General features: G+C 37.9%; 1 protein-coding gene across 1 annotated transcript in view; it reads left to right on the top strand.

Annotated features, from left to right (window-relative positions):
• Positions 1–23,793, top strand: part of MAP3K5 (mitogen-activated protein kinase kinase kinase 5) — a 76,490-nt gene that overhangs the window by 51,205 nt on the left and 1,492 nt on the right. Inside the window, 14 exon segments of the mRNA XM_009319141.1 lie at positions 3,200–3,327; positions 4,143–4,279; positions 4,917–5,022; positions 6,012–6,169; positions 6,675–6,852; positions 7,649–7,669; positions 8,775–8,952; positions 9,053–9,221; positions 12,200–12,385; positions 16,068–16,173; positions 18,590–18,833; positions 21,671–21,783; positions 22,687–22,799; positions 23,704–23,780. Of these exon segments, the coding sequence (XP_009317416.1) occupies positions 3,200–3,327; positions 4,143–4,279; positions 4,917–5,022; positions 6,012–6,169; positions 6,675–6,852; positions 7,649–7,669; positions 8,775–8,952; positions 9,053–9,221; positions 12,200–12,385; positions 16,068–16,173; positions 18,590–18,833; positions 21,671–21,783; positions 22,687–22,799; positions 23,704–23,780 (1,914 nt within the window).

The raw sequence follows: 23,793 nt of genomic DNA, 5'->3' as shown, positions 1-23,793 counted from the left end.
TGCATTTCCTCTATAGGAGGAAATAACTGTATCCTTGTTTGTGCAGTGTTCAGTCTACAACTAATATCAGGAAGGAAGCTGGTTTTACCTGTCCCTACGTAGCAATCGTCTTAAGAAGAGTGCTGGTATTCAAAACAGTAAATACAAGAGGCTATTCTAACCCACCGCAGTGGCTGTTATTCTTCTCACTTTTATCTAGAATGTATGTCCCTGGGGGTAAAACCACCATTTGTGGAAAAGGAGCATTATTCTTTACAACCTATTCAGCATCAAGTACTGTTATTTAAATTGTATTGGAGCCTAGGTGTTGAGAGGACACAGTGTGATAACTCATAAAGTTTTCTTTGTGCAATGTACAGACTGGAAGGGCAGTATCGCCACCTGGTGTCCTAGCTCAGTTTCTTTTTCATGGGTCTCTCTTGTGGGCCTTCCTTCGGTTATTCTGTCCTCACTTAGTTGTTCTTTTCTTCGACTTTTCAAATCTTTTTGAATCCATGTATATATCGGCTGTTCAGTATGGGTATGTGTGTGGTCTAATAATTTTTCCATACTCATAGTATTTTAGACTATGGAAAGGGGAATCCTTCCATCCTCTATATTGTTATTGTAAATTTAACTTCAAGGTGTGTTACAATTTCTCAGAAAGTATGGCCTCATTACATAAAACAATCTCGTGACTCAAAATAGAGTTGCAAGTTTTGTATGTGCTAAGAAGAAATTTGTTGTTTGTGACAACTATGGTTAATAGAAAGCCTGAATAGAGCAGTAACTACTTTAAAGGGGGGGGGATCCAGATTTCTCTTCTCCAATACACATTTTAAAAGAATTTTCAATGGAAAAGGTTTCAGGTTCAATGTGCAAAGCATACTGGAAAAGAGATTATTAAGAAGCTGCTAGTCTTTTATCTAGACTTTCAAAAATATTTACAGGCTTCCGGGACAAATTTCAAGTATTATTCTTTTAATGGCGAAGGAAGAAAAATTTATTAATTCATTTCTAATTAATTATAACCTGATCTTTTAGCACTTTGGAAGAAATCTATAGAAAGAAAAGGATTAATCTCTGAAGTTAATTCTTGCCATTTTCAAAGTAAAAATGACCATCTTTTTGGATTTGTAAGAAATAATTAAGTTCTGAGTCAGAGCATGGCCAGAAATGCAATGATTTCTGTACAAAAAGCAGTGAGTCTTCAATACTGCTATATGTTAAATATAAGCTATTGAATAATTTACTTGTGGAATTGTTAGACTATGGAAGGAACAGGAAATGTTAGACTATGAAGACACATTCTGAAAGAAAAGGAAACATTCCTGCAATGCTGTTGCCCTCAAATGCATTTCCAGTACTACAAAATAGTACCAGTAGCCATATCAACTTTCCAAGTTAAAGTAAAATCATATTAGGTAGATAATAAGGTCTAGCTTTTTAGGATTTAGAAGTTTTCTTTCTTTGTACCATTTAAAGTCTCCTAATGACTAAGTTCTAAAATAATAAATGTTTCAGCCCACTGCAGAATTTTCTTATGGCTTTATTTTACTTGCTAAATTATTTTAGTTGCTCAAGACTCAATTAACTGTGCAGTTTAAAAGTGCAGGGGAAGAATTATAATGGTCTTGCTGTTGCTGCTCTGAATGAATATCCCATTAATAGAACTCAGGAATATAATCTCTGATAATGCATTTCTGAATGACTAACAGTGTAGTCAGAATCTTTATAGTCATGCGTGGAGAGGCAAGCCAAAACTCAAATTAGTTTTGAGTAAATAGACTCAGAGTTGCACAATCACACTTTTCATTAACCAAATGCTTCCCTTGTTTTCTGCAACAGTTGTTTTCCAGAGGGATTTTCAGATGCCCACTCTTTTTTTTTTTTTTTCTTTTCTTCTTTTCCCTCCACTTTTTTAAGAGTTCAGCCTCCACTTGTAGCTTGATGCTGCTGTTAGGGTGAGCTGATAACTACCTGCCCCAAAAGGGAGTGGAGCTCACAGGCGCTCTTCCCCTAACAACTTCAGCTGCATTCGTGCTTTGATTGCATTCCTGGCACTGGCGCTCCGCTGGCTCCAGGGAGATCTAACTCCTGGACTTGAGGCAGCAGGAAGCTACCCCTCCTCCCAGTAAATAAATAAAATAAAAGTTTTCTGCCAGTTCATTAGGGGATGAGAATGTTCCAGTGTTGGTGCGAAGTCTATGCTGAGGGCAACCTGCTGAAGGTGAGGTGGAAGAAAAACTATTCCTTTTGGTGGCAAGTAGCTGCAAGGTTGAGTTTGCAGTTATGTTTAGTACTCCCTCAGTATAAGCGTCTGAATACGTCTTCCATTTGCTTAAGACTCTGCAGCTCCTTCTTGCATCTGGACTGACAGAAGGAGGTCTGTGTCCTTCATCTATTTCAGCTACCCTGAAAGTCTGACCGCAGATGTTAGTGCTTTAGTGAAAATAGCCACCAGATTCAGAATCTGGCAGCTGACCTGCTTCCAACTCACCCATGGTTGGAAGAAGAGCATTAGGGCTGCCCCAGGGAGCACATCAGCTGCTGAGCTCTGGTGGTGTTCCACACCGGAGAAGGATCTGGACTCCAGAAACCTTCTTGGCAAAAAGACTGCTGCAAAGCTTACATCTCTCAAAAACATTTTACCTTGGGCTAAATTACACTTGATGAAATTGTCTTGATCAGTTCTTCTAAATATCTCCCCATGAAATGATTCCTGTTTTCTTACTCTGATAGCTATCCACTCTTGCTTTCAGATAAGACTCCTGCTTTAATTAGTTAAAATTTAAATGGCGATTTTTTTTCATTATTGAGGTGATTTTAATTGTACACTAACTTTATGGTTTACTAGTTCACTTTGGCACTAGTCTGAATCCAACCGCTTGCCCAACTGTTTATTCTCTTCGAGTTAGGCTGGAGAGGAGTTCATTTTCCACAAATTTTGTTTTGCTCAGTCTATCTATGTGTACTTAAAACATTTTGTGTGTGTATGTATACACAATATTATATATTTTTTGTTATGTGTATTTATATAGAATTACATAATTTTTTAGTATGCGGTGGTCACAACCACTGTTGTTAAATGCATCTAACACATAGTGATTTTCAGCGTAAACGTGTTTCATGGGACCTAAAATAGAACTTCAGCTACTACAGTAAACGCAAGGCTTTCTTCCCGAAGGTCAATATTGAATAAACTGGTTTTTTTTTCCAGGTACTCCCAACCTCTGCATGAAGAAATAGCTTTGCATAAGCATCTCAAACATAAGAACATTGTCCAGTATTTAGGTTCTCTTAGTGAGAATGGCTTCATTAAGATATTCATGGAACAGGTGCCAGGTGGTAAGTTGTGGGGGAGACTGGTTTGGTGGTTGGTTGGTTTGTTTTTTAACATTTTAAAAGTATAAAAACCTGTAGTACTGCAACAAGATGTATTTCATGCAAATGCAATATTCTCTAACATCTCTTTCCTAAATTAATGGGGAAAGCTCTGTCTCCAAAGTGCTTGAGTCCTCTCATTCAGTATTTAGATAGGATGTGCTACAGATACAGCTCAGATCACTGCTGTGGCAGGCGAGCTCCTTTTACCTGCCGATCAGAGATGATCTGTGGTCATCCTACTAGAAAGACTGTAGCTAGTCTTAGACGGCTGAGCCCTCCTCAGGTACCTAACACAAGAGAAAGGCGATTGTTGCTTCTGTTTGAGAGCAAAGAACTCACAACAGCCAGACACAACAAAAATCCCACTTCTTGAGCTTAGCTTTTCGAGAAACTGTGGAGTTGGTGTATGTACAAAGACATGCATATGCACATCCACCCTTTTTCACTTTCTTATAACATTCCTCTGGGGCGACTTCTCTCCAGGCATAGGAGAGAGGTGAGCACATTGATTAAATGGGTTCTGATCTTCCTGCTTGAGGAAGCAATGCTTCTCTGCTGCAGCTTGGGCCAGTGGAGATACTGAGACTCTCTTTTTAATTACTCAGGCTGGTGATGATGCAAGTGAGCATTCGTCTGGAGAGGCCTTTGGTTATGAAAGAGGTGCCTACACTTAGTTTGGGATTGATGTTTGTTGTTACTTTTTTTTTTCCCTTTGGGGGAGAAGGCAGAATTTAATTAGATGTGTACTCTCACTTTTTTGCTCTCCAAAATTATAGGCAGCCTTTCTGCTCTTCTACGATCAAAATGGGGACCATTAAAAAATAATGAGCAGACAATTGGCTTTTACACCAAGCAGATTCTTGAAGGATTGAAATACCTCCACGATAATCAAATAGTGCATCGAGACATAAAGGTAAGAATTTGCAGAGAATTAAGTCTGAGAGTGTTACGTAACTGCATAACCATTTATTTATCCTGTAATTTAAAAACTTTTTTCCCAAAAGTTCTTCATTGTCACATACCCTCTCTGCTATTCTGAACTGTCGGTTAGGTAAGTGAACCATTGTTGATTTGAATTTGCACCAACAAAATATGTTTGGGGGTTTTTTTTTGTTTTAGCAGAATTGACATATAGCCACTTAGGATGTGATAAAGTGGATATTTTTATTTCTGTTTTCAATGACATGATCGAACTTTCAGAAAAGCTTATTAGAAGAAGATTGTGGATGGGATATTAGCAGGTTCTTTTCCAAGGAGATTGCAGATGAAAAAGTTCCCTTCCAAAAAAAAAAAAAAAGGCAAGCCTTTTTCCCCTCTCTTAGTATTCTTTAACTGAATTCCTGTAGTAGGGGAAGTTCACTTTGAGATGAAGTTTCTGATAATGGGATTACATAAAGCAGGAACACTATTGATTCCTCTTTCATCTCCCCTCTTAAGAGCCTTAGGAAGTAATTGTTACTAAAGAGTGCGTTGTAGAAACAGCTATGCAAGAAGTCTTAGATGAAGAGTCAGCAGAGAAAAATAATTGCTCTGAATGTTCTGTTCCTCAGGGTGATAACGTGCTTATCAACACATATAGTGGAGTGTTAAAGATTTCGGACTTTGGAACTTCAAAGAGACTTGCAGGAATCAACCCATGTACTGAAACTTTCACTGGTATGTTCCCAGAGGGGAGACTCTTTCCTCCCTCAAACTGTGCATGTCGGGTCAGAATGCACAGCTGCTGAACTTTCATCGACTTTGAATCAATATAAAAGGTCGCTGCAAGAATAATTTTTTGTATACCTAATCTTAAGCTATATGCTGTACTTGTATGCACTGTTCAAAGAGAATGCTGTTTCGGAGTTCCACTTGAGACAGGAAAGTCCTCTACCACAGAAGAGCTGTGTCTTTCCTATGTTGTATTTGAGTCTGTCTCTTCTGTGTGCGTGGCTTTTTCATCTTGCTGATTGAAGGCTAACTTTTTTTTTTCTTTCATGACTGGCTTAGACATCCTGGCTTCATCTCCAGAATTGCTTACCCTACAAAGCCTGCCGTTAACTTGATCCTCGTTCTGCTTGATAATTTGATTTGGATGTTAAATCATGCAGTTGCACTGCATTAAATAATTATACAAAATGAGAAGTCACTGTTGTTATAATTCCATCCTCTGCTCTTCCATGTCTGCTCTAAACGGAACAGAATGCAGAATGATGTATCGGGTAGATTCCCTTCCTTCAGAAACAGTGTTCACATCACCTGCTGTTTTAGGTTCAGATTTCAGGTTTCACTTCCTTTTCCTCTCTGGTTGCAATTCAGAGTGATCTTCCTTACTTTAATCTTAATCTATAATACCGTAAATGAAAATTATGTCTGATCCAAAGCTCATTGAAACCTCTTAATAATTGTCATTGACTTTGAAAAGCGGTATCATCAGATCAGTAGATGATATCAGATGCTTTTAGCACAAGTAATATTTTTTAATAGTATTTTGAGATTTATGTAGAATGCATATGGAAATTTTTGAATTTTGAGTAATAAAAGAGTATTTTTCTTAACTGTCCCAATATTGCTTACTCCCCAGTGATTTTTTTTCCTCTTATCCTTTAGCTATCTATTTGCATCATTAGTGCACCTAAATAAAAAAATGAGTATGTTTTAAACAGGTACCCTTCAGTATATGGCACCAGAAATCATAGACAAAGGACCACGTGGCTATGGGAAGGCTGCAGACATCTGGTCTTTGGGATGCACAATCATTGAGATGGCTACAGGGAAGCCCCCATTTTATGAACTGGGAGAACCACAAGCAGCTATGTTTAAGGTCAGACATCTTCCTTGTACAACTCAGATCAGTATTTGTAAACACAGGAAATCTTATGACTGTTTTGGAGAACCTAGAATTAGAGATTGCAGGAAAAGATAAAGGAAATGCTTGGTTAGTGAGGATGTTACGAAGAATGAGCTGATTCAACTTGAGTGGGAGTGCTGTGTAGTTTTGAGGAGGGTAATGGAGCAATAGCAGCTATTCAGCAGCCTGGGTTTTAAAAAAAAAAAAACAAAACCAACCCCCCCAAAAAACCTGAGAAAAGCAGCAGTTTTCTGCTTTGCGAGAGCCTCTACTTGCAATTGTGGGGTTTTTAATGTCATTCTTTATAAAGTTTGTAATAGTTTTTTTTCTCTCTGAATTAATAAACTAGTTTACAGAAAGATAAATTCAAAACTTGAGAACAATATACCGCTTTTATTATCTAAACGCTTTTTTAATGCTACTTAGTGTTTGGGAAAAGAACAGTGTAGACCATTGTTTCTCCCTTTATTTGTCTCAGGTGGGAATGTTTAAAATACACCCAGAGATTCCTGAATCCATGTCTGCAGAAGCCAAGGCTTTCATATTGCGTTGCTTTGAACCAGATCCTGATAAACGAGCTTTTGCTCATGAGCTACTTATAGATGAATTCTTGAAGGTTTCAAGCAAAAAAAGGAAGTCCCCATCAAAGCTCTCAGGTAAGTGTTGCTAACCTCAATCTGGAATTTTTCTCTTGTCGATGATACTGTTTCCTGAAACTGCTGTCTTTAAGATGAACACAGCAGATCTCCATCCCAGGTGAACATTCAGTTGTAACCTTCTGTTCTAGCAGCTTGCTGCAGAAACACTGTTGTAGCAGAATTCTGTTACCATGTTGTCACAGAGGTGAATTATAAAAATATTTCTAATATAAGGTTTCTAAAAGTCTCTTTATGGTTTTGTGCAGCTTTTGTGTTTGTGGTTTGGGTTTTTTTATTTGCATGTATTTTCACTCAAAGAATGTTTGCATGGAGTACATTTTGTGCAACGTTAGAACATGCTATTGCGCCTCAGCGGGCTTTTCTACATGAGCAAAATAATCTTTTTACCATAGCAAATGTGCATGCACTGCATTATTTTTGTTTCACATACTCATTTCCTGTAGTGTTCTAAATTATGGAAAGTAACAAAGGAGTTTTGAGAGTATGAATGACATGTTCTATGTGTGTGCATACATACATCTGAAAATATCCTCTGTATATTTTTAGCATGATACCTAAAAGAAATAAAAATACCAGGTAAAGGAGATGACATTGGATGAGCACTTCTAACGTAGTTTCCACCCCCCAGGTTAAAATTAACTTTAAATTGCAGTAAATTACACTTCTAGAGATTGCAGGCAGGAGTCCAGATAACCCATAAAAATGGGGAGAGAGTTATCCTTTAGACTATGCTTATTTTCTCAGTTAATTTCAGCACATTTAACTTTCTTTTTTCTTTGCTTTTCTCCCACAGTGCTTTCAGCTAGCACAAATGGTGAGTTTTAACATACTTCTCTATCAAAACATAACTGTGTAGATACTATGGTTATCACTTATTCTGGTATGATTTGTCACACTAAAATGCTGCAAAGAGAAGTGGACACAATTATGAAAATAAGTGACCTTTCTCTGTTAGAAACCTCTAATTCATTGTGCAAATTTAAACTACTATTTGTAATCCTACCAGACTATGGCTTAATTGTCTAGGCATGTGGGTAATACAGGTTTGAAGAGCTGCATTGTTGTTTTAGGGCCATTTAGTGGAAACCTGAACAGGAAACCAAATGGCTGTTTTATAGTAGCAATAGAGCCAAGGTTTGTAGAGAAAGATAACATAGATTTTTATTAGGCTAAATTCTATAATTGAAAAAAGCGGAGCGCATTTGAGACCCCTTGTCAGGCCTAGGTACAGGATAGTCATCTCTTTCAGGAAATGAACTGGGGGTGGGGAGGGACCACTAACTACACATAGTTACCTTCATGCTGAGTTGCTATCAAAGTACATTTTGAAATGTGGACGTGTGAAATAGGTATGAATAGTTTCTTGCAGCAGCAATGTGTGCTCTGGATTTAAAAAATAAAAGTTCTGACTTAACATGCATGTTTATTATTAATCAAAGACTATGAACTAATTAAACTTGTACAAAACAATCTGATAAAGAAATGTATCTTATGTGTTATAGTATATATACTTATATATTGTATATATAAATATATATATTTATACACACACATAAAATTAAGATCTTGGAAGGTGCTTGGATGACTTACCCTGTAGAAACATTTTGCTACTGCTGAAAGCATGTACTCGTGATACGAGATGCACGTTCACTCCAGTGGTGAAGTTCTGTAAGTGAACTTGCAAAAAGCCCAGCATTTCCGTATCTCAGGAGGCTTTTGAATAAAAACATAACTGCAAGATAACTCTATTCCAGAAGAATAAGCTTTAGGAGTTTTTTGTCAATTTTGTTTTAATACTTTCTATTGGTGTGTGGGAAGACTGGAGTCTGTCTTTGTTTCCTCTGAAAGAATAACATTTTCACTTCAGAACTGTGATGGCACTATTACACTCTAATTTCTGAATATTCCTATACGAATAGAGTATCTTCGGAGTATATCCTTACCTGTCCCTGTTCTGGTGGAAGATACAAGTAGCAGCAGTGAATATGGTTCTGTCTCACCTGATACAGAATTAAAAATTGATCCATTCTCTTTCAAAACAAGAGCCAAATCCTGTGGAGAAAAAGATGGGAAGGGAATCCGGTCCCTTTTTCTGAGGTAAAGAGCTATCTGGCATTTATGTTACACAGTAGATTAGGAATGTGTGCATTGGGGTGGTTTTTATAAAGTTTCTTTTCACTGAGTGCCTTTCATTCAGCATCCCAGATGAAAATTTTGAGGATCACAGTGCACCTCCGTCACCTGAAGAGAAAGATTCTGGGTTTTTCATGCTGAAGAAGGATAGCGAAAGGAGAGCCACCCTTCACAGAATATTAACTGAGGACCAAGAGAAGGTGGTGAGGAACTTGATGGAAGCTTTGGCTCAGGTAAAGTAATTTCAGAAGGCAGCAGAAATTTTATGCAATTTGAAGACTTACCTGCAATTACCTGGAACTTTTGAAATGACACATAGTAAAGCAATTAAAAAATAAAGTTTGATTAAACTAAAAAGCATACACCATGTAAGCTTTCACAGTTTATTGTTTTATTTGGGCTATTAAAAATAGGCTTTAAAATTGTTTATGCTGCATGACATATAATATTTAGAAACAACAGAAAAGGCATATGTATACCTGGATACTAGTGCTGGCCAGACAACAGAAAAACATGTTTTCATGATACTATATTTTGCCAGTGATTTTCAAATGGGACTAACTGAGGCTGTCAGGTCAACTCATGTAAGATAGATCATCCCTAGGAGATGATTACTTTGCCACCCTTTTAGAGTTCTGTCTTCTGACTGACTGGTTTGATGGAGGGAGGTTTAGGTCTTTTGGCCTGCTCTGGCCTTATGTTAGGTTATTGCGTAGAAAAAATGGGACTGACTGGTACACTATTGCCTTCTAGCCAACAGCCATAAAAGGGGAAAGAGGGGACTAGGGAGAAAATAAATTGCAGCTGTTCTTCACAGCAGTTGGGAGCACATATGGAGGGAAGGGAAGATGGAGTAACAGTGGGAGCTACAGCAAACAACAAAATAATTGCAGAATGACCTTTTGGCATTCCTTTGTGGGGTTGATTCATGATGATGTATTAGTTCAGGATGACACTGAATGAATTACAGGTCTTGACCACACTGCTCAATGTTGCAACACCGTAATTGGATGACATGATTTTTTGTTCTTGTTTGTAATGTGTGTGTTAGTTAATTGACTCACTTCATTCTCAAGGTTAAGTATTGCTGGTCTAAACCATATTTGTATAGAATGTGACAACTCATCTTCTGTTTAGAACTTGTGTACTGTTTAGAAACTGATGCAAGTCAATATGATTCTTATGCATGTACTACAGTTAATGTAATTGGAAATTGCTGCCATACCAATAAAAAGAGCTGCTAACTCTTGGTGGGTGAGGGAGGAACCCACAGTTGTCCTGGTAACTATAGAAAGTGTTAAAATAGAAGGCAGTGAGAGAAATGCCTGTGATCTGTGCTTTGCTAGAGTGTTGCTATAACAGATTCAGTTGTTAGCATGTATATGAAAGGAATAATCAGTGATTGTGAGAGGCTGAAACTCAATCACAAGATCCAGAGAGGGTGCTTGGTGTTTCATGCCTTCCTCAGCCTGGGGCTGGAACAGCCCAAGATAGGAGCAGAGACACGGAGTTGTAGAGCCAAAGAGTTCAAAGCATACGTGCATGGGACTATCTGCCCTTCAAGAGGATGCAGAACTTTGACTCCCAAACACCGTTTTCTCCCTTGAGAGAGGGACCGTGGTCAAAGAGTAGGAAACTTACTCAAACCACCAGAAAGTGGTAGTAACTGCAGTTAAGGGGAAGTTGAGTTGGCTTCTTGTTATGTCCTGCTTAAATGCAAGTTACCAATAGATGCAAGCCTGACTCGTTTGTTAGGCCTCATCAGGATTTAGGCTTTGACAGCGCTTTTCCCTTCACAAAAAGGTTTTCATAAGAACAATTTCAACAAAGTCATTGGGTGTGCAGCTAGGGGGAGGAGAGTGACCCTCCCAAAATAGGTCACTGTTCCTTATTAGGAAGCCATACTGGTTGACCTGTCCCCAGCATGCCTGGGGATGGACTTGGATCTTCTCATCCAGGGCTGCAGGGCGTTGTGTGTCCACCTATCTGCCCTAATGGCTTTTTAATTGTTTACACAAAAAGGAGATCAGCTACTGCAGGACAGAGTGAGGGATCCACTTCAGTATAGCCAATCATCCAAACCAAAGCGGATCAGGATCAGAGGCTAGTGTCTTTTATCTCAGAGATGGGTACTTTAGTCAGTGGAATGTTTGACTGCTCTAGAGCTTTTTTTTTTTAAAAGTCTCTCTCTCTCTCTCTCTCTCTGAGATCAAAATTAATTAACTATAGTTAAAACCTCAGTGTTATTGGCAAACAGAGTTCTTGATGTCTGGCCAGCTGTAACATTCATGGCATAAAACTGGCAAATACAACAGAACCAAACACCGTATGTCCTTCTGTTATGGAAATCAATGTTAGATATCTTTAGTCTATATAAATAATCACTTCCTTCAGAACAAGCATCTAATACTTCGTGTTGAAAAACTAGTATGGTTTTCTATCTCTGGCTTAATTAAGATTTGGAACTGAAATTTGTATTCAGTTGACATAACTTTACTTTAGAGAGTAAGTACAGTTCTCTACTTCCTAGTTACTTATGGTGGTTATTCTGATGAATGCTTTTGAGCTTTTTGCTACTTTGGTAGCTCATGCAAAGACACAAAAGCTTTTAAAAATAGGCATATGAATATTTATAATAGAAAGGTACAGACTTGTAGACCTGCTCTAAGGATAGGTAAGTGTAAAAGTTCCATATCAAGGGAAATTATGTAGGAAAGAACTAGTCTTTTTCTGAGCCTTCTATGTAACTTTGACTAATCACTTCTTTTAAATACTACTGTGGGAGTTCGCATGTTGTCTCTCAGAGGCACTCTGAAATTAGAGGCACTGCAAAGTACATGTTTGTTTGCAACTAGGAGTAATTTGTAGTATTCAGTGCACATCATATTTATTCATATCTTTTCACTCCTGTACAGTGAGACATACAGACTATAGTGTGCACATATACTTCAAGCAACTGATAAAAAACAAAACCAGCCACTTGCTTGTCCAGTAATCTGCATTAGCAGGGAGCTCAGCAGTAGAACTCTGTGCTGCTGTAGTTATGCTGCTACCATTATCTGACCTGCAGCTGCACCTTTCCCTTAACTGTAGCAGTAGAGTTTCTGAAAATCCGTATTGCCAACTGATGTTATTGGCTAAAGTCCCTCTGGGTGTATGTTTCAAAAGATGTCTATCAAAGCTATTCCTTTTCCTCTCTCTCTTCTACCAGGGAGCTGAAGAACCCAAGCTAAAATGGGAACATATCACAACGCTCGTTTCCAGCCTCAGAGAGTTTGTACGGTCCACTGATCGTAAAATCATCGCAACCACTCTTTCAAAACTGAAACTGGAGTTAGACTTTGACAGCCATGGTATCAGTCAAGTGCAGCTCGTGCTGTTTGGTTTTCAGGATGCTGTAAGTTGTCATTTTTACTAAGAACTTTGTGTGCCAAAACTGCAAAAAAAAAAAAGCTAGAAGCCAGAAGCAAACAGAACTTCATTAGCTTCCATCCAGAGTTACTGAAACAATAATATTTGAGGGCTTTGAACCTGTAATAAAAAAAACCCAGCCTACAGCCGTGACTTGGTTGGGTTGCCGTGTGATCCTTTGGCAGGACACAGACTCTGAACACAACTGTTGAAATTTTGCTGATTAAAGATCTAGAAGGTTCAGCATAGTTGTGTAAACGTTATGTCATAATACTAAAGCAGTAAAGCCTTTTTTTAAAAAAAAACACCTCATTTTGGAGGGTTTTCTGCTAAATAAGACCAACGCTGTATGTCAGGCTTATCCTACATAAATGCAGATCTCTTGAACTTGACCTCTCTTATAAACTAGTACATTTAAACCACTCTGTACCCCAATAGTAGTCTGTCTACCTTATAATATCGTATTGAGTTTTTATTCTAGTATTTTTGGTTAGCATCAGATTTCTGCCAAACTAGACACTTTCATTTCAATTTATAATAAGCAGAATAAGAAGGAAGAAAAATAGGTTACTTTTCTGTCAATAATTAATGCAAAATATATGATTTCCTATAGTGAGCAATCAAACACACACATGGATACCTTTTAAATAGCTAGTTTACCAAAAGCAAATGTTTTTTCTTCTTAAGCTATGTATTTAAATGTTAGTTCACAAGCAATTAGGCTTAATGATTAAGCTGAATAACCAACATGGGAGGGTGCAGCTGTGCTGGGCATCACTTGTCCAGACTGAAGTCATGTAGTAAAAATGAAATGACATTCCAAGTAGGCATTTGAGGTGGATGATTCTATTAACATTTAAACCTGGGGCACTCTGACAAGTAAGAGAGCTGTCAGGAAGGATTGCATAGCATGTAAACCTTTTGTTGCATAGACTACACTGACAAGAATTAGATGCTGTTTACAAAAAAAAACCACCCCACCCTAATGTGTGAAATGAATCTGTAAAAGAGAGGTTTCCACAAATCAAAGTTTTCTCTTTGAGTCTTCACTTTGAGTACACTTCAGCTCTCTACTTACCCTCATACTTTTAATGTTTTGACACTTGGAAGAAAAAAAAAAAAAAACAACATACAAGGTCAAGAAAAAAATTGAGCGGGGAAAAGAACAAATATTTGGGTTAGTTTTCTGATGGAGATGTTGCTGGGCATCAGTTGGTTGGTGGTAATTGCCTGAGTCATGTTCTTTTCAATAAAAATTTTACCCTCTTCTGTTAGCTTCATCATTACAAGTTGCTGGTTTTTAACTGATAAATGTCTCTCTCATTACTATCTATCTATTATTTAACTGGGATAACCCACAGAAAGTTCAAAGAAAAACTTTGCTTTATAAGCGCCCAGTCTTAATTTTTTGGACATACATTAGATTTCTATAGTAGAACACTGAAATCCAGATCAGTATCAAGGCCTCACATACTGCAGAGACTGGGATATTGCTAAAAGTGAGGGAAAGTAGTTCCCTTGTTCTCAGGACTTAATAATGTTATCTCAGGTAACAAGGTTTAATAATCACAATATCCTCACTGGAGCAACCAAGAAAAAGCAGTTTTGTGCTGTAATCTAAATAGCTAAATCATATTACTGTGGATTGTTGTGTTCTTGACACAAGTTACATCATGCTTCTTCAGTAACTAAATAGGCTGCACTTAGCTAAACATATGTCAATGTCTTGGTAGGTGTCAGTACGGGAAGGTGCAAAGTGCTTGCAAACAGGAGTTGTGCTGCCTCGGAAGGCCATGGGCAAGCCTTTGGGGCCCTTAGGCAGCTGCTGCCAGGTGTCAGGCACAGGGCAGGCTCCCCTGGCGCTGCTGACAGCTCTCCAAGTCCAAGCACAGTGTCCAAGTGCCATCTTGTGGCCGTTGGCAACAGAACTGAGGAGATCTAGGTACTGTGGTGGGTTGACCCTGGCTGGCAGGTACAGGAAAGCCCCTACCCAGTCGCTTGTTCACTCCCTCCCAGCAGGATGGGGGAGGGAATCAGAAGGGCAAAAAGGGAGAAAACTTGTGGGTCAAAATAAAGATAGTTTAATAAGTGAAGGGGGGGGGGGAACAAACAACCAAACCCCACAAGTGATGCAAAAGCAGTCACTCACCACCAGTGGACTCATGCCCAGCCAGTCCCTGAGCAATGGCTCCTTTGGAAAAACTACCCCTCTATTTTTATTGCTAAGCATGATATTATACGGAAGGGAATATCTCTTCAGTCAGTTCAAGTCCGCTGTCCTGGCTGTGTCCCCGTCCAGCCTTTAGTGCACCCCAGCCTACTCGCTGGTGGGGCAGTGTAAGAAACAGAGAAGGCCTTGACAATGTGTAAGCTTTGCTCAGCAATAGGTAAAACATGAGTGTGTTATCAAGGCTCTTTTAGTCACTAGTCTGAAACATAGCACCATATGGGCTGCTGTGAAGAAAATTAACTCCATCCCAGCCAAACCCAGTACAGGTACCTACATAAATTACTGCATTGCTGAGTACTGTTGCTTTGGGGCAGTGATAATAATATGATTAATAACATTTATTAACTCTTAAATACCTTCTGAAGGCATAATTTGTGTAACTTCAGTCATTTTTTACAGAGAGGTTATCACAATGTGAGAGAATTAAACTACTCTCTTTTTTAGGAAGACCTGAGTGAACTATCTCCTTACCACGTTTTTTAGTAAGCTGTAGTTGCTACTTTTTTTTATAAGGCTTTGAGTACCTTCATAATTTTCTAAATACAGTTACGTTTGTATCTTCCTGCAACTTCTTGAGTTCTACTCCTACAGAGCCTGTTGCTTTGGACTGCTTCTGTGCCTGGAAAACAGCACCATGCCTGTTTTGCACTATTGCCGCTTACTGTGGTTAGGCATTTCATTGTAGCACTATCACCCCACCTGCTGCTTCTCTGTCATTTGGGAGTTGGAAAACAATTCCCCCAAGGTAGAGACATTCTTGCAAGTGGCATGGAGCATCCATGGGGCACCTGGGAATATGGCTAAAAGCGGTTTGAAAGCAGGCCTGTAGGGAATTAGGAGCAACCCAGTGTAGAAAACTGTCTCATTGTACGAAGTAAAAAGTAGAAGGAAAGAGAAAATGGCACAGCATACAAATGAAGTCCCCTGACTGTTTAAACTAATGTTAATTAACTATTTTCTGAACCAAGAAGGAGCACCATTACATTAGTTCTTTGATATTTCCTACCATTGTACTTTAAATTAGTTAAGTATTGCTCAGAGCAAGCAGTGAAAATGATGCCAAAAAAACCCCAAGATTAATTAGCTTAAGTTACAAGTCTTTCATAATATAGTCCTTGGTATTTTTCTTGCTCACATTCTTTTTAAGTTTCCCTCCACACCCATGAAGGTTCAATAAACTTCAGTATTGCAGTCATCAAAAATCACAACACAAGAACTAGTACTTGATTAAAAAATACAAAATACTGCATAACTTGTAATAAAATGGTGGAAGTTGGCAATGTTGCTGTTTCCTTCATTTAATGACAACATGAAATAGTTTTAATCACCTGCTTTGATACAGCATCTGTAAGTTCAAACACTTTATATAATGCTGACATATATTACAGTTTCAAATTTGGGGGGGATATAATATCTGAACTGACTTCTCTGTTGCTAGGTCAATAAAGTTCTCCGAAATCATAACATCAAGCCACATTGGATGTTTGCATTGGATAGCATAATCAGAAAAGCTGTGCAGACTGCTATTACTATTCTGGTCCCAGGTGAGTCATTTCTTAATACTCGGCAAATATTTATTGGCTGATCTCTTTAAACGTGCTTTAGAGCTGTGATTATGATGCTTCACTTAAGATTTTGAAACTAGCGGTGGCCTTTTTCCTGTTCACTGTCTGTTTTGCAACTCAAAAACTAATCAGTGTATTGTCTAAGTTACTTTGGAAAGTACCTTTCCAAGATGCATCATCTAAACAATTCTGCAACACAGTGAGCTGTAGTAGGCTAAGGTGCTCTGGGGCCCAATTTTTTTGAGGTGCACGATGCTGCCTCTTGAAATCCAAAGGACAGACAGCTTGCCAGGATGCCAATTTTGGAAGGTGTTTTACAAAGTGCAGATTAACAATGTGCTTTTTGGAGCACTCAAAAGTCTCTCTGGCTCCTGGTCAGAAGCTGTCTAAAGCAAACAAAAAAAAACCCAAAAACAAACAAACAAAAAAAGCTGCAGTGCCTGCAGTTTGAATATTGTATTTTGAATGTTGTGGAAGTAGAATGTGTGACTTAGCTGAGGGAAGGAGTCTGTGTATAAGAAACTGTAGCCCGTTCTGTTATTACTCTATCTATTTCCAGAGTTAGTTTCTCTGCTGCTTCTTAACTTCTAAGCTTGTGATTCCATCATTCCCTACATTGGAATTAATGGTGAAACTTTCAAATCATACAATTTAATGCTTTAAGTCTGAAGTCAGAATACTTATGTACCTGTTTTCTGCAGTGGGTTAAGTCTGAAATTATCAACAAGGGGATCTGAAAATTCCAACGAAAGTTACAGCTCTTCCTGTTCTCCTTGGTATTTTCCATATCCCCAGCACAACCAGCAAGGCATAAATAGGGTTTCTGTGTTACTTTCAAGTCATAAGGAAAATCTGTCTTTTGATTAGAATGCCGAACACTTTTAACAGGCATGTACTTTACTGCTGTATAATAGGAGTACTGTAGAATTCCTCCTTAATAGACTCCTTTTCCAGTATCAGTATTAATTGTACATGGTCAAGCTTAAACAAAAGCCTCTGTGCCCTAGTAGCTTTCAGGAACCGATCACCTGCCCCTCCCTAATTGCCTTGCCATACTTCTGATTGCTTCTCCTTGCCTTTGTCTGACTTTTTTTCTTTTCTTTCTTTTTTTTTTTTTCCTATGAATAATGTGAAGATTTATCTCTGGCCTTAACACTTCTAAAAGTTATGGGATGTTTTAGGAGTGGTACGAAGCAGATATTGTATAGGTATACTGCCTGGTAGTGAACAACGGCAAAATGAACTTCTGTTCTTACTAGCGTGATACAGAAGTTCAAAGCAAATTCAGACGTATTTGCCTAGCAATAGTTGGGTAACTGCTATATAATAAGTCTACTTTCTTGAATTTAGAGGAAGCACAGCTCTGTTGATCTGAGTATGTTCAACCTTGAAAAAGGTATGTAGCATTGAAATGAAGAGACGAAATGGATGAAGGAACGACTGTCCCTTTTATAAAGAAGAGAAATGTACTTGTTAGTTCTTCAGCGGAAAGGACAAAAACCTACAAAAAACAAGTGTGATTCAGAAAAAAAGTATGTTTTGGTGAGGAGACTAAAGCGAGTGCTCAGCAGTAAAAAGCCACAATTGAAGGAAGGAAGGAAGGAAGATTTATATTAAATGGTTAGAATTAACAAACAGATGTTGTTGCAATAATAGGTTTTGTAGGAGTGTAAGATCTTGCATACATATCCTTGCATACCTGGTAAGCTCTGGTAGGTAGTTTAAACAGGGAATAACAGAAACCAGAGTACACGTATAGCTTTGTGTCTGCCTTTTTGTGGATGTACATCATTACAAAATAGGCAGTGTTCCCTCTGGTAAGTAGAAGGGAAGTGTGCCACTTTTGATTGTCGGGAAAGGGGTCAGTTTGTTATTTCCTCTCTTTGGGTACAGTTTTTTGGTAAATATGGTATTCTTATAATGAGAGAATGCTAAATATGCCAGAATAGCAAAACCAAGAATAGCTGGATATAAGAGAAATAATGGTTATTTGTTTAATAAAACATTTCAGGTCAGACACATAAGAAATTAAAAACCACTGCAAATGGAATAAAGCAAAAGAAAGTACTTCTGCACATAGTACTTCAGCACAATTTGACATGAAATGCTAGCCAAATCTGGAATCCTATTCATCCAGGTTTTTTGTTTTGTTTTTTTAGAGCTTTTGAACATTTGATAGGCTAAATAATAATAAGCATAAACTAAGATGCTGTTATGGTCTGAGTGGTCTTAAACCCTTAGAAAATATAATCTGTTCTCTTGCTACAGAAATTTCAGGTCTGGTTTAACCAAAGCTGTAGGATGATCTGTAAATAGTCACTTAGGTCTGCTTTTGTTTTAATGTTTAACATCTTTAATAATTTTTCTTTTGCCTATATTTTAATGTTACTAATAGAATTGAGGCCACATTTTAGTCTTGCATCTGAAAGTGATACAGCAGATCAAGATGATATAGAAGCTGAAGAAGATCAAGATGAACAGCCTCAGAATCAAACTATCCAACAGCCTTGCATTGTCATGGAAGATGCAGTAGCTACCTCAGGTGTAAGCACACTCAGCTCTACAGTATCCCATGACTCCCAGGCTGCTCACAGATCACTGAGTGTCCAGCTGGGCAGGCTAAAATTGGAGACAAACAGGTAAGTCTGGACACCAGGAGACACCAGCCTACTTGTGACAGCATGTATTGTTTTGCTTTTAAAATATATGTGCTGGAATACTAGTGACAGTATCAAAATTCCATAGTACTGCAAGTTGTTTGTTTAAATGGTGGTCATTGTTTAGCTGTGACTGATCTATTAGTTTTACTCATTTCAGAACAATAGTGATGCAAGTTAAGGACAGTCTTGATTTCAGGTGCCCTTTCAAGGAAGGTGTGAAAAAATCGAGCTTGCTGCCAAGCTTCTGCTTTTTCTCTCCTTTGTATGTTGTGTATGGCTGATAAATGGTGTTATGTTTTGTTTCCATTAAGGCAGAACTTGCTGTTCTTTTCTATAGTTATTCTTGGAGAATGAACTCAAGCTAGTCGACAGCCACACATGAACTCCACAAGGAAACTGCTTCAGATTTGTTTTGTGCACAGAATTCACTGCAGCAGGATCTGTGCTTACCAGCAAGCATTACCTTTTTATTAAATAAATTTTGTTCATCAGAGAAAGATGGGAAAAATAGGTGTGTTGTTTAAAAGAAGAAATAAGCCAGAAATTTGGATATTGGGTTGTTTTTTTTTTCCAGAAATACACATATTCCACTTTAAACCTGAGAAGTGGTTCTTTTGGGTTTTTGTTTGTTTAAGAAATGTCAGAAACAAATCTCTGTCTCCATTACTTTATCCAAACAATTTTCTATATGATTTTGTTTTCTTTTCATTAAAAGGTACCAGATAGTCTGTTTAAAGTAGATATTCTAGCTTTTGCAGCATCTGACTTATGACATTGGATTTCTTACTAACCTCAGTAAAATATGACCTTGATAGAAAGAGAACATCTTCAATAAGACTGTTGTTATGCTGTTAGAACATTCTTTGTAGTTACTGTTCCAATTTAAATTAAAATGTTAAATTGCACTTAAACATGTCCAAGAATTTTGCCATAATTAGAGTAATTCATTAGACTGTACTGTTTTTAATAAAGTATCAGTATTTTTTAGTTCTTTATGTTACAATTCATTTTTTTGCTTGTGATGACCACTGAGAAATATTTTTATTGCCTTATTGATACAGTTAAATAAATACATAAATAATTTAGATTGGCTTACTTTACTTCCCAAGTTTATGATGAGGAGTAGCATCAGAAGTGATCAATTTGTAGAGGTACTGTTTTCTAGCCCTTTGATTTTGTAAATTTCTCAAATGCAAAGCCTTTGGCTAAATAATCACCTCCTGTCATTCATGCAGAAATTTTGAGGTAAATAATATGGACAGTTGTTTATTAATTAAAGCTTTATTGGCATAAGCAGCAAGCAGTTATCAAGAGAAAATAGTTGATAATTTTATTGGCCCTGAAGGCCTTTTTCAACCAGAATAGATAGAGAAGGAATAAATTAACTGAAAGGTGGCTGCACACCTGTCTGGACAGAATATCAATCTGCACCAAGATTAACCAAGCTATGGGTGTGCGTAGAGGCACAAAACAGCTCTGTTCACACGCAGGGTGGACTTGTTAAGAATTGTTAGCTCAGGTGTGGAAGCACTGAAATGCAACTATGCTGCTGGTAGGCCTGCATGCAAGCTAAAAGTAGGGCTAGATGTTTTTACAAAGCAATCATATGAGATGCAGTCTACTTCCGTGCAAAGACAGTAAGGTGCTTTTGTGGCACATTTTCTAGCTGAATTCCGGAATGTCCCTATCTTTCAGTGTCCCAGAAAAAAAGCTGCAGTGCTCAACTGGTATAAATAAATTAAAAAAAAAAGGAAACAAAATCATATGAAAATGGAACAGTTATTGCGTAGTTCTCAGGCTGACAAAGGCTTCAAGGAAGGGGTGAAAGTGCTGTGATTCTTTCAAGGCAGAACTTCGTAAGACTCAGAAGGCAGTGGTAGGTTTATGAGTGTGTTCTTCATGTACAATTTCTCTGACCAAGTTCCTGAATACGTATTGTTCACAAGTCCTCCTTTTTACTAAAACGCTTTTCTAAAATAACAAATTGCAGCAGTTTCACATACTAATTTTCCATTGTATTCTGATTATTTTCCTTTGATCAGTTTGAAAGGTGCTGACCACTGAATCTCTCTGGGTTTCTCTCTGGGTTTGTGGTATGAAGGAAGTCAAACATGGGTTCCAATTTGTTTCTGCTTGACATTCTCAAAAGTAATTGCTTAGGAGAGGACACAAGGTATTTTGCCTCCTCTTTTCTCACTCTTCGTATAGCATAGGAGGGTAGGCACAAAGTTGCCTAGTATGTGAGGAAGGGACAGCCCTTGTGTGGATGAGAATGCATTTTCCCCATTTAAGAAATGCAACCGTGTTTTCACCACATTTTCATCACAGTTCCACCCTTGCCATACCCTTGCAAACGTCTGTTGGAGAAACGTGAACGGGCATTTTTCCTTACAAAGGATTACATCACAAAGTTTAGCCCTTGGTTTATGAAACACTTTGGTAGTTGTTCTTCTCAGTTACACAGTTTTGTTTAAAACAGAATGCTGGCTGTAGAAATTTCACTGAAATTTTATGGTACCATACCACCTGTTTAGTGGGTGGACGTGTATATGGAGGCTGGTGTGTTTGGGGCTTTTTGGGGGGTTTTTTTGGTTGTTTTTTTTTTTAAAGAGCTATAGCTTTAGGAACCAGTGAATGTTTACGTCTTGATATAGGTCATAATAAGTCTATAGTGAGTGGATATTCGTATGAAAGCTGAAGAAGTCTGTCCTTGTCTGTGTCAAGAGTTTTCCAGTTTAAGTGTTGTAAGATCTTAGCTTTCCTGAAAATTTGAAACTACTTAAGAAAACATGTGCTTCCTTCCCGTTACTTCACAGGTTATTGGAGGAGTTGGTTCAAAAGGAGAGAGAATTTCAAGTCCTCTTACATCAAGCTATAGAAGAAAAAGATCAAGAGATCAGAAACCTACGGCTTAGGTCACAGCCAATAGGTAAGCGAGAAGAGTTTTCAAGGAAAAGTTTCATACTGGCTACAGATGAAGACAGTGGCAGCTAAACTCCTGTTCTTTTTATTGAGCCAGTCTCAGCAAAGATGCTTTATTATGCTGCTTCTGGTAGGGTTTGCTCTGAAGTAAGAATGTACATTGTGGAAACGAATTACTGAATTTGTTAGTCACAGTACAAGGAACAGTATGATTTAAATATTTTTGATTGTGATTATATGGAAGCATGCAAGGCTCATATCCTACAGAATAAATATTATTTCTAAAGAGGATAATCTAGTATGTTTAAGTATGTGTTCTTTGAATTACGGACTGTTCCAATTGTTACACTGAAAGTTCAAGAGGATCTAATCGGTGAGATGTAAATGCAACTTAAAGCTTACTGAGGCAAGCTGAGTTTGATATGTATCTGCCCTGAAGAAGGTGGAAGTGCTAATGCAGTTTGATGTTTCCGTGTAACGTGCTTGAAAGAAATGTTGCTTTCCAAAAGCAGCTGATCCTCAGTCTAAGGCATTGCCTATGCACCAATTGTATGAGTTACGCTGTACAGTTTAGTTAAATTGATGCAACAACGTTAGTGCAGAAAGTTACAGTGACATTGATGTGCCTTGAACTAGTAAAGTCATTTTCCGAGGAGGACAGAAAATGTATCTGTATCAATGTTCACACTACTTTAACTGTACCCCTAACCAAGTAGAGTAATTGGTGTATAACTGTCTGTAAACTGCAATTAAGTGTGTGCTTTGGGAATTGACATTTATCTTTATTTATGGGGGTACTGGTATTCTGAGCTTGAAGGGAAAGCTCACTGAAGAAAGTGCTTCAGCAGTCAAAAATGACAAGAGGTTGCTTTGGCAACTCAAAACCTTTTCTCAAAAATGCTTGTTCTAGATATTCCTGGATTGTCTGTCTGTCATCGTCATTCCACTGGCACAGGGACCGAAGACCCTGATCTCATAAACTGGTTGAGCGTTCAAGGAGCTGATGAGGCCACGATAAACAAGGTAGCAATGATTCCGTTCGCTCCCTGACACAGTTGCGGTACTGTTTTGTGACTTGATGCAAAAAGATACCAAACCTTTTTAATTACTTTAGCACATTTTGAGAGATGCATTTGTTTTCAGAGGATAGGAAAAAGCCATGAATATGACGGCCTTCATAAAAAAATATAGTATTGTTAATAATTCCTATATCTGATTAGGAATAAGGGAATAAAATGTCCTGGTAAATAGACAGTATTGCTTTGGTTCATCATTTTTCAGTGTCTTTACACATTGCAGCAGCTGCTGATTATACCCTGAATACAGGGTACATGTTCACCCTTAGCTAAGTGTGTTGAAGTGAAATCTCCTGAAGTAGATCGGTCTGCTCTGCAGCAAATTATATAATTTTAGAGGTGTTGAGCATCTCAGAATTTCAGCTGACTTAGGAAAACCTGCACGTAGTTATCACTCCTACAGATCAGATCAAAGGTTCCTTGAAATTCAAGTACATCAAATTTAGATGCCACTTTTGAAAAGGTAGGTCTTAACTGTTGTGTTTAATTTCCTCATGGGTGAAATGTAGTGTTAATTATGCTCTAATTCATGTTCATTAAAGCCTGTGACTCTGAGATATCAGTGATAACAATAGAAATGCCAGTTGACAAGAGTTTTGAGTAGCTGTAAAAGCATGACACCTTTCAAGTTGTGCCTGGTATGCCAATGTAGAGTATACAGTATAAAAATTAGGTAGTTTCACTGTAGTTCTAGAAACAATATGAATTAATCTGTTACATGTACCACATTTTGGCCCAGTTTTAGGTTTCTTCTAAACTTAAACTTCTATTTTTAAGGGCAGATGGTATATGAAACTTAAAAAGTTAGATTATGTTTCTAACAAAATGTTCATTTAAACTTCTTTTTGTAGTTCTTGGCTGAAGACTATACATTAATGGATGTTCTCTGCTATGTTACACGAGATGATCTGAAATGTTTGAGACTGAGGTAATGCTTCACA

The sequence above is a fragment of the Pygoscelis adeliae genome, unplaced genomic scaffold, assembly GCF_000699105.1.
Source record: "Pygoscelis adeliae isolate BGI_AS28 unplaced genomic scaffold, ASM69910v1 Scaffold172, whole genome shotgun sequence".
Taxonomy (NCBI): Eukaryota; Metazoa; Chordata; class Aves; order Sphenisciformes; family Spheniscidae; genus Pygoscelis; species Pygoscelis adeliae.
Note: the sequence above shows the minus strand (reverse complement) of the source record. Positions and strands in the feature narration are given on the sequence as shown.